At 60.7% G+C, this 10550-nt stretch overlaps 2 protein-coding genes across 2 annotated transcripts; both read left to right on the top strand.

Annotated features, from left to right (window-relative positions):
- The first annotated feature begins 5 nt into the window (after positions 1–5).
- Positions 6–3135, top strand: SMIM3 (small integral membrane protein 3). Its single transcript, XM_065691074.1, has 2 exons — positions 6–1601; positions 2168–3135. Exon 2 carries the CDS (start codon positions 2169–2171, stop codon positions 2346–2348), a length of 180 nt encoding a protein of 59 aa, XP_065547146.1. The 5' UTR covers positions 6–1601; position 2168; the 3' UTR covers positions 2349–3135.
- Positions 3136–7601: 4466 nt separating this feature from the next.
- GPX3 (glutathione peroxidase 3) lies at positions 7602–10306 on the top strand. The gene is made up of 5 exons (XM_065691073.1): positions 7602–7822; positions 8882–9035; positions 9169–9286; positions 9398–9497; positions 9586–10306. Exons 1-5 carry the CDS (start codon positions 7736–7738, stop codon positions 9796–9798), a joined length of 672 nt encoding a protein of 223 aa, XP_065547145.1. The 5' UTR covers positions 7602–7735; the 3' UTR covers positions 9799–10306.
- The last annotated feature ends 244 nt before the right edge of the window (positions 10307–10550 follow it).

The raw sequence follows: 10550 nt of genomic DNA, 5'->3' as shown, positions 1-10550 counted from the left end.
CGTCACCACGCTACCCCGCCCACGCGACCCCGGCGCGCCCTGTCGGCCACCGCGGGCGAGGGTGCGCCGGGTCCTAAAGGGGGTCCGCCGAGCGCGGTCAGTGCTGGAGGAGCGGGGCCGGGGCTGCCGGCACCGAATGATTCACCCGACCCGGCGGTGTTCACACACCGTGTGGATGGGCCCCTCAGTGCCACGGGTTAGTGGTGGCCTCGGCAGTGGAACTGGACTTGATCTTAAAGGTCTTTTCCAGCCCGGTCGGTTCTGTGATTCTAAGGTGGTAGCACGCTCTCGTGTGTGCTACCCGATCCCCTGCTTCTTTGACTGCCCACAAGGCACCCTCTGAACACACAAGGCACCAGACTTGCTCATACTCCGGAGGTGGTTTCTCTTGAGTTTTGTGGTCCCGACAAAGCCGAACACCCCGGTGTAGTGGGACCAGCAGGTAGGTGTGAGGAGTATGGATGCTGTGCTTTGTGTTCGCAGGGCAGAGCCTGCAGCTGCAGACCGCCTCCGCTCTGCTCCTCAGCATGCTGCCAAGCATCCAGCATGGCCTGGACTTCGGCTTCACTTCCTCATCCCCACCCTGACCCTCCACAGTGCCCGGTGTCAGCCCATGACCTCCAGAGGAAACCCCTGCCCATGAGGATCCGCTGCCGCTTCATGATAAAGCCCTGCACGCTTTTTATCCGACAGCAGCAGCTGGAGGGGGGTGTGCTGTTGGGAAGAGGCTGCTCCCAGGGTTCGTGGTTGCTGTATGCCCAGAGGCCAGGGGTGTCTGAGGGCACAGGGTAATGGTTTCTGACACCAGGAATCCATCAGGTTTCCCCGGGAAAGGCAGGGTGAAGGGTGCAGTGTGTGGGTCCCACTGTGGGTGACACCGGGATTGTATCCCAGCAGGAAAATCAGAGCATCCTGGGGCCAGCCGGGAATAGCTGCTGCTGGTTCTGCCCTTTGGCATCACTTGCGGAGCAGTGATATTCCACTGGGCAGCAGAAACGCCATTCCCATCCAGTGGGATGAGGTCTGTTGTCTCCCAGAGATGCTCTCTGCCCTCTATGCCTGTGTCTAAATCAGCCCTGCCCCAAAGCCCTGGGGAGCACTGCCCACACCTCTCTGTGGGGGTTTATGGAGGCTCTCCCTATGGTTTGGCCATTCCCTCTGGCTAAGGCAGACGGGTGCATGTGAGCCCCACTGTTGGTGAGGCAGGAAGACGGGGCACGGGAAAAGCACTTTGTAACGCTGCGAGATGTCCCCACGGTGCTTCCCTGGCACCCGAGACCCTCGAGTTTGTCTCCGGAGGGCCCCTCCTGCTGGGACCCCGTGCTGGGGGATGCTGAGCTGGGGCGTGCTCCGGCTTTATCCTGGCACAGGCAGAAGATCCGCCCTCCCTTCCTTCCCCTTCCCCTCCTCTCCTCTCCCGCCGGCCCCCTTCCCCTGCCGCCCCTCGCTGGCCGGGCCGGGTCGGGCGGGGCCAAGGGGAGGCTTCTTCTCCCGGCGGGGATCCTGCCGCTGCCGCCGCCTCTCGCCGCAGCCGGACCCGGACCCGGACCCGGACCCGGACCCGGACCCGGACCCGGACCCGGACCAGGGCAGCGCCGCAGGTAGGGGAGCACGGGCAGGACGGGCGGTGCTGATGCTGCCTCCTTCTCCTCTTCCCCCCCACTGTGCCGGAGCCTGGGGGGGATGCGGGCTGGACGGGGGGCTCAGCGCGGTCGTGACCCCCGGCCCCTCATCCCCGAGCCCCGCTGCTAATGAAGCCACTAACTCCGTGACTCAGCACGAGGGGATGTGGGGGGGGGGGTCCCCCGAAGGGGGGGGGGGGCTCCGGCCACGTTGCTCCGGCCGCTTCCCCATCCGCGAGTGACCAGCGGGATGCCTGGTTTGTGGCTTTGCTTTATCGGCTCCTTTAACAACGGTAACAATTAACAGGGAAGTTTTCCCTGGGCTTTTATCCAGCTGCACCAGAGCACGCTGCAAATCCTGGGAGCACGCTGTAAATCCTTCTCCAAGGTGCCTTTTGCTCTTGAAGGAGCCCAGGGCCAAGGCTGGATGTGGCTGTAAGGGTCTCCCCAGAGAGCAGTGGGTGCTCAGAGCAATGGTGGGGTGTTTCTGCCTATGGGAGGGATGGAGGGTGCTTCCCCATCACCCCTCTACCTCTCGCTTGCAGGATGGACCTCCCTGACCCTGCAGGTCCTGCTGCCCTCCCCAAGCACATCCTGGACATCTGGGTCATCGTCCTGATCATCCTGGCTACCATCCTTGTCATGACAGCCCTGGTGCTCTGCCCGGCTACCGCCGTCATCATCTACCGGGTACGGACTCACCCCACGCGCAATGGCATCGTGTGAGGTGGAGGTGATGAGGGACAGCCCACAGCCATGGGATCCTGTGCTGGAGACCTCACAGAGCCCAATGGGGCATGCCAAGAGCTGGGGAGAGATGGGCAGGAGCCAGGGTCGGCCAGCATCCGAATGCCTGCCCCTGTACGTGGCTCTTCCACTGCCTTCTATTTACCTACCAAGCTCATGGGGACTGTCAAGGAGATGGTGGCCTGGGCACCAGCCAGGAGATGTGTGAGTTTGTGAACCTGTCCAGCTAGAAATGACTCGCTCCCATGAGGCAGCAAGGCTGGTCTCACCTTCCCTGGTGACCCATTTCCTCCCAGGCAAGGTGTGGAAATGCCCAAGCAAAGCCATTTCTCCTTTGGAGTCCCAGCCATCAGGGTGGTTGGGAAAGAAGGGTCACAGCAAGATGGATTTGGCTTCTGACTGTGCATTAGGAGACTCAGCTAAAAGCATCGGTGACAGAGCCCAGCCTGGCTGTGCAGCGGACGTGCAGCTGGCACCAGCTTCTCCTCTATCAGATACCTGCTGGAACTGTAGGAAAACCCTGTGGGGTGCTCGGTTCCCCTGGGTCTCATGGGGCAGAGGAGCATGGGCAGATCCTGCCCACACAATGGCTGCGCTTTGTGCCCCTGCTGATGGTGAGGGGCTCCGCGCAGCGTGGCTGACCCCACTGGGGGAGTCTGTGCTCCTGTCTGGGAGGGCAAAGCAGACGGGTTTGTGCCAGGCAGTGGCAAGGACCGTGTAAGCTCTTACATTGCCCCTTGCTGTGAAATAAATGGACTTTATTCTACATGTGGTGGTCTTGTGCAGTGCTAGCCACATGACAATGGTGTCAGTGCACAGGAGTTGAGGTGCTTTACAGCCTCTCCAGAACCTGTCCCCATGCCTACCTCCTGCGCTGCATTGCCTCCAAGGTCCCTGGGGTTCTTGCCCAGCCTTTGACCCCAGTGGCTTGCAGCCCCATGCTCTGGGGATGCAAACTTGAACCTGGCTGTGGTAGTGGCAGCAACCATCAGAGAGAGAGTGGGAAGGATCCCCAGGGATTGCCTGATGGCAGCGTCGGGCTGCTCGTGTCCCGCTCGGTGACCAGCATCACATCCCGGGCGCTGGCGCGTGGCTGCAGTCCTGCATCCTTGGGCTGAGACGGCGTCGCAGTGACTCACGGCGAGAAAGGTCACTCATAATGAGGTGAATCAGGCTGGGCTGTGGGGAGACGCTGCAGTGATGCTGGTGGGAACTGGTTAAATCCCATTTTCTCTGCTGGAAAAAGCAACCATCCGGCGGTGTTAGAAACTCTGCATTCCATCCCTGTGTGGCTTCATCTGAGCAGCTTTGCTTTAGGTGTTGGGGCTGGAGGGGCAGGCGATTCCCAGAGAAGCAGGAGCTGGGGAAGAAGCCCAGGATGGGGATGCAGCCCCCAGGGATCATAAGCGCCTACACAGGAGCCACGGGCTGCGGTTGTGCAGGGAGGGCTCGGACACGTATTCCTTGCCTGTCCCACAAACACGTTTCTGTCTCTCTTCCCCTTCTCAAGTTGCAGAGTTGAAGGCAAATAACCGGAGTTATTTTCCTGTTGTTCCCCCTCTCCCTCCCGTGCTGGCTCGATGCCGCGGCGGCAGCTGCAGGAGATTATGGCTGTGCTGGGAGGGAGAAGCCCCAGCTCTGCCTCCCCACCACGTTCCACCCTGGAGCCCCTTCCCTGGGGACACATCGGGAGTGGGGACAGCCAGCGGCGTCTGGCACCGGGAGCCGGAGCTGAGCTCCTTGGCTATGAAAGGAGTAGGGAAGGAACCACAAAGACTGGAGTGGTTTGAGGAGGAAGCCTGGTTTGGAGCAAATCATCCAGGGAAAAGCACGCACCTCCCTTCTGTCCCTGCAGCCATACCCGGTGGCTCTTGCCACCTCTCTGTGCCCTTTTGTCGTTAGCAGCCGGGGGGATGAGAGGTTTCCTGGCAGGAGTTTTCTGGGAAGTATCAAGCTCTTGGCAAACATTTCCAGGAAAGGCATTGCAAAGCCTTGGAAAGATGGGTTTGTCCATGACAACAACTGCACAGAGCAAAATGAGAGAGGGAGAAGCCAGGACATTTTTAAAGGATCAGAATAGGGCTATGGATTTAGACTGATAGGTACTACTGGGAATTCTTCCTCCCAGACTGAGCAACATAAGCAAATCCCCCTGCGGCCCTGGATCCAGTGCCTGAACAGTGCTGGAGCATGGAGGCAGTGTTTGCTGAGGAAAACTGCCTTATTCCCCCCAGAAAAAGCAGGTCCTGCAGTGGTGATGCTGCAGCAGGCAGGCACTACACGGTGTGGGTGATTCAGCATCCACTGGGACGCTGTGGGAGGCGAATGCTGGTGGCCCCAGCGGGAGGAGGTGATAGAGGATGCTCTCACTGTGCTTCTGGAGTTGGAAGGGACCTTAAAGCTCAGCCAGTTCCAATCCCCTGCCACAAGCAGGGACACCTTCCACTAGAGCAGCTCGCTCCAAGCCGTACTCCAAAGGGCGATGGGCACCGTGCAGTGCCTGCGGTGCACAGGGACTGGGGCAGGGTGACCAGGGCTGGATGAGCTGCGGAGCCGGTTCCATGCAGGAAGCCTGGTGCTGGGAGAGCTGGGCCTCTCGCCCAGCAAAGCTTGTTTTGCTTTCGCCTGCTTCTGCACACCTAGAGCAAAAGTTCGGAGGTTGCCCTGGGCCTGATGCTGGGCTGCAAAGCAGCGCTGCTGTCAGCCGGGTGATGCTGCCCAAGCACCTCAGTGCCGTCCCTGGCACCATCTCCATCACTCCGCAGGCAGAAGCTCCTCTCAGCTCTGGGGCAACCCAGCAGCCGTCTGTGGTCCTCGCATTCCCTGTACTCACCACCATGGCCCTGCAGCCCTGCAGCCTGGCACAAGGTCTCTGCACCCCTATCCCGTGGCTCGGGGGCAGCGGGGAGGCCGGTGGCAGCGGCAGCACAGTGACCAGGGGCTGGCCTCCTGCCCCGGGCTCCTGCCAAACATCTGCAGCAGGCGGGGGCCGGCTCCAGTCGGGCTCTGGTGGAAAAACAACCAGGGAGGGAGGTTCAAGCTAGGTCAGCCCGCACAGCGGCCTGCTGGGAGGGATGGGGGACCGCATCCTGCACGCTGGAACAGTGTCCTGCGCTGAGATGGGTTTGCTGCAGCCCCCCGCTCCCTCAGCTCTCCCATGCTGATGTGCCAAGGGTCTCGCTGAAGCTCAGTGGCAGAGATGGGGCTCGTCAAATGTGTCTCGTTAAATCCTGCCCCATTCGCCACCTCCATTGAGGCTCCTTTGGCACCAGGACTCAAGGAGAGGGGACTTGGAGAAATGGGTTTCTTATGCTGTTGGTTTCAGAATCACACAGGGCAGGAGTGGCTCAGCCTTTCCCTGCATGTTGCAGGGATCAGGGCCACATGGAAGGGACACAGCCACACTGTGCCACCACTGCTCCCTCCAGCCCCCAGGTCCCTGTTAACCACAGCAAAGCCAGCAAAGCCCCACACAGGCAATTAGGGGATACAATTAGCAGTGTGTTGCTGTTCCCATGGTGGGAACGAGTGGGGCAGGGAGTGCAGCCCCCAGCAGCCCCCAGCTCTGTCCCAGCGCTGTCCCAGGGCCAGCAGTGTGAGCTGGGTGGGAGCACAGCACAGAGCCAGGCTCACACCAGCCCCTGTTGGGGGCAGGATGCAGTGAGGTGCAAGCCGTGTGTTGGCCGAGAGCTGCAGCCCCGTGGACCCAAGGCCCCAGAGAGCTGGGAAGGGGATGGATGGGGAGGGTCGAGCCCTCGGTTTTGGCAAGGAGCCGCATGTCACCACCCATGGCCACATCCATGAGGGGGGATCGGAGCATCCCTGCAGCCAGGATGACTGTTGATGCATTGTGCTGGGCTCTGGTCAGTCCCCAAGCAGCAGCTGAGCATCTCAGGGCTTTGCCTGGACCTGGGTGAACACGCCCCACGTGGGGACCGATGCTGGGGCAGGGCTGAGCTGCCTCACCATAGCAGTGCAGGTTTAAAGCACTGGGAAACGCTGCCCTTGATGGAAGGACGTGCAGCTCCATGGGTTCCCTGTGTGTGTGTGTGATGCACCTGACCCGAAGCCCTCCCACCCCAGCCAAGGCTGCACTTGCAGCCTGATAACATCAGCCTTTCCCAGGACATGGTGTTCCTTGGAAAGAATGGGAGATAGTTCCCAGCCTCCCCCAAGCCCATGGCTTGGCTCCACTTCCCTGCTGGCATCTCCCCCAGCTCCGTGACAGCTCCCTGACAGGGCTGACCCTGCTTTCTAGTAAAGCCAAACCTTGCGTGGCATCCCTGTCCCCCTGGGGCCACCCTGTCCTGCCTCCATCGCAGGCCTGATTCCATCCCAAACCGCAGCTCCAGCTCCCCTCCGGCCAATTAATTGTCCCAATAAACAACTTTATTGTGGGATTCTGGGGAATTTACACCTCCCCCATGGTTATTTCCCTTGGAGCCAGCCCAGGGTAAATGGTTGTATTCCCTGGGGTATAAAAACAAAGCCCTGGAAACTCCTGCCCTACGGGGACACCAGGGGCTAAGGGACAGTGGTGGCCATAGCGGGGTCGCTGTGGGGCTATGACCCTCCAACCCTTGTGGGGGGGGACCCCGCTCCAGGGCTGCTTCTTGAGCACCCTAATTTTGCTGGGATATAAAGGGTCCAGCCACGGGAGGGGAAGGATCCTGGACCCCATCCCTGACTCCCCAAAGATGCTGCTGGGGTCCCGCATCTCCCCGGGTGCCAGCTCCCCTCTCTGTGTGCCCTGTGCAGGATAAAGACAACGCCTGGCACCTCTCCCACCCCATAAGGGTTTCAATCCCCAGCTCATGGGCTCCTATAATACATTGCACATACTCTGACATCTATCTATCTATCTATCTATCTATCTATCTATCCATCCATCCATCCATCCATCTATCATCTATCTATCTATCTATCTATCTATCTATCTATCTATCTATCTATCTATCTATCATCTAGCTATCTACCTACCTACCTATCATCTATCTATCTAATCTACCTATGTATCTATACAGCTATATATGTATGCATGTATGTATCCATATATCTATCTATCTATCTAGCTAGCTATATCACTGCCCCGTGTGCTGGTACCAGACACTCACGGTTACAGCACCCCCGTGCCCCCCCCGCCCCGGCGCCGTGCCCGTCCCCGGCCGCACACGGTTAACGCAGCCCCGGCCCGTCCTTCCTGCCGGCGATTGGCTCCCCCCGCTCAGCCCAGCAGCTATTTCTCGGCTCTCGGGCTCGGAGGTGGCAGAAGGCGGCAGGGAGAGGGGGGGTTTGGGTGTGTTTGTGTGTCCGTGTCCCCCCCGGCGCTGTGAGCAGGGGGCCCGCACCCCACACCCGCCCCAGACATGGGGGTCTGGCTCCGCAGCGCCTGGATTTTGCCCCTGTTCTTGGCTGGGCTCGTCCAGCCGGGACAGGGGCAGGAGAAGGAGAAGGTAAGAGGAGGGGGGGGACCCCTATGGAGGTTTTGGGGATGGGGGCGGGATGTGGTACCCTGGGGATCCCCCTGTCCCCAGGGCTTCCTGCAGAGGTCCCAGGGGACTCGGTGGTTCTGTGACGCCCCCCCAATCCCTGCGCTTGGATCACGGGTTTTTTTTTCCAAGCTGTCTCTTGGGAATTGCTGCCCTAGGGTTGGGGGCAGAGGGGACAGAGCCTGGTCCCCTCCCCAGTGAGCCCCATAGGGGCAGAGCACAGGGCTGTTGATCCATGCAGTGTCCAGGGGGGTGCACCCATGTTTGGGGGTGCAGGCACTGCTGCGTCCACACTGCAGTGGGCAGGGAGCAGTGGTGGCTGTCCCCCTCTGGTCCCCACAACCTCCCTGCCACGGGTGGGAGAAGCAGAACCCCACCACCAGATCCATTCAACCCCATGGAAGCCGAACTGCCAGGGCAGAGCCCCCGTGACTTCATCTGCTGCCAGGTCCCAAAATAGCCCCTTGGTGCCACTTGGGTGAGCCTGGGTTCCCTGATGGGAACAGGACATGGGATCCCTGGGTTAACCCCTGCTGCGCCACAAGCAGAGGCTGCTCCACACCCTTCCCTGCTTGGGTCTGATCCATCCCTTATCCCTCCCTTGCCTGAGCACGGCTTGGCCACAGCACAGCAGTGGGTGATGCTCCAGGGCACCCTAAAGGGTGCATGCAGGGGTGTTGGGGGGCTGCTCACCCATGGCCCCAGGGGGGCTGGGGTTGCTTTGTCCCCAAGCCAGCTTGAGCTGTTTTCCAGCCTCTCGCCTTCCTGCTGGCCGTGGCCAGATAAACATCCCTCCAGCTGCAGCCAGCCCCACTGGCCGCACATGCTCAAGCCAGCCTGTCCATCACCGTGACCTTGGCTCGCTGGAGCCTGGTTGCTGCCAGTGGTATTTGGGGCAGGAGAGGCAACGCTGGCAGCTGCCAACTCAGCCAGCACCAGGGCTGGACCCGCTGCTCCAGTGGGCATGGGTGGCCGTGGGGCTGGAGCCCCCTGCTCCATCCCTGGGATGCTCCTTGCCCGCAGGTGAAATGCTACGGCTCGGTGCAGGGCACCATCTACGACTACGGCGCCCTGACCATCGATGGGGACGAGTATATTCCGTTTAGGAATTACGCAGGAAAGATGGTGCTCTTCGTCAATGTGGCCACGTACTGAGGCCTCACCCTTCAGTATCTTGGTAAGGGTCCTGTGGGATATGGGAACACCAAGGGACAAGGCAGGCAGCAGCAGCCAAGCATGTAGCCCTTGGCAGGTCCCCATGGTCTGTCCTGCTCCCCTCCTAACCCAGCCCTGGCTGTGTTTGCCTGCAGAACTGAATGCACTACAAAATGAGCTGGGGCCCTACGGGCTCGTAGTCCTGGGTTTCCCCTCCAACCAATTCGGGAAGCAGGAACCCGGCCAGAACTCGGAGATCCTCCCTGCGCTGAAGTGAGTACTGGGGTAGGGGCTGTGGCCCCCGAAGCACCGGGCTTGGGGCTCCCCCCCACCGCTGTGCAGCACCAAGCTGCCTGTTGCAGGATGCTCACCCTCCCCTCGCAGGTATGTCCGGCCAGGTGGTGGCTTCGTCCCCAATTTCCAGCTCTTCCAGAAAGGGGACGTGAATGGGGCCAAGGAGCAGAAGGTCTTCACCTTCCTGAAGGTGGGTGCATGGCAAGGAGACAACAGGGGCTGCATCCAGGTCGGGGTTTGAGGGGGACAAGACACTGATGCTCTGGCTCCCATTGCAGAATGCCTGTCCCCCGGTGGCAGAGGAGTTTGGGAACCCCAAGAACCTCTTCTGGGAGCCCCTGCGGAACCACGACATCAAGTGGAACTTTGAGAAGTTCCTGGTGGGCCCCAATGGCGTGCCTGTGATGCGCTGGTACCACCGTGCCAACATCGCCATTGTGAAGAACGACATCATCGCCTACATGAGGCAGCTGCAGGAGCAGGGCCAGTAGAGGCTGGGGCTGCTGGCTTGAGGGGTGCTTCTCCCCTCTGCTGGCATCCCCTTGGCTGCTTTGGGGCTGGCTCCCCATCCCATCCCATCATACATCCCAGCAGCAGGAGCCAAATGCTGTCTCTTCCATCACTGTTATCTCTGGCACTCCCAGTGGCAGAGACCTCGGTGATGGGGACATTCCCAATAACCCACATCCCACCCCAGCAGTGGCATCTCCTCCTGGCCCCCAGCTTTCCCGCTGCTCCACCACCCCGCATTGCCGGACAGCAGGAGGATGCAGGGGCCGCTGCCCCTGGAGCGGAGGACCACGTCTCCATGAAGGCTCGGCCCGAAAGCCCCCGGCACAGGGCGGGCCAGGCCTGATCCCACCGAGCACGGAGCAGCTCTTCAGTGCATTCAAGCCGCCCGTGGTGCCGGTGCAGAGACGCGCTCCTCTCCCGGTCAGGGGAACCTGGCCCCTCGTCCCCAGCACAGAAACGCCAAATAAAGGCTCTGCAAATGTGCAACCCCACTTCTTGACCAGGGATTGGGGGGAGAGTAGGGGGCACTATGGCCAGGCTGGGGGTAGCAATAGGGAGGGCTGGCTCCCAGGTGGATGAACTCCTAAACAGGGGTTTATCATCACAGGATAGCACTTGGGGACAGGATGTGTGCTGGTACAGAACAAAAGGGGCTGGGAGACGCAGCAAGGGACCAGCCCTCGGCAAGGAGCATGCCAGGGTGCCTGGCTCCTGCTGTCATGCACGTGAC

This window comes from Lathamus discolor, chromosome 10 (genome assembly GCF_037157495.1).
Source record: "Lathamus discolor isolate bLatDis1 chromosome 10, bLatDis1.hap1, whole genome shotgun sequence".
In the NCBI taxonomy this organism is placed as follows: Eukaryota; Metazoa; Chordata; class Aves; order Psittaciformes; family Psittacidae; genus Lathamus; species Lathamus discolor.
The sequence above is the reverse complement of the archived record's forward strand: the minus strand, read 5'-3'. Positions and strand labels throughout refer to the sequence as shown.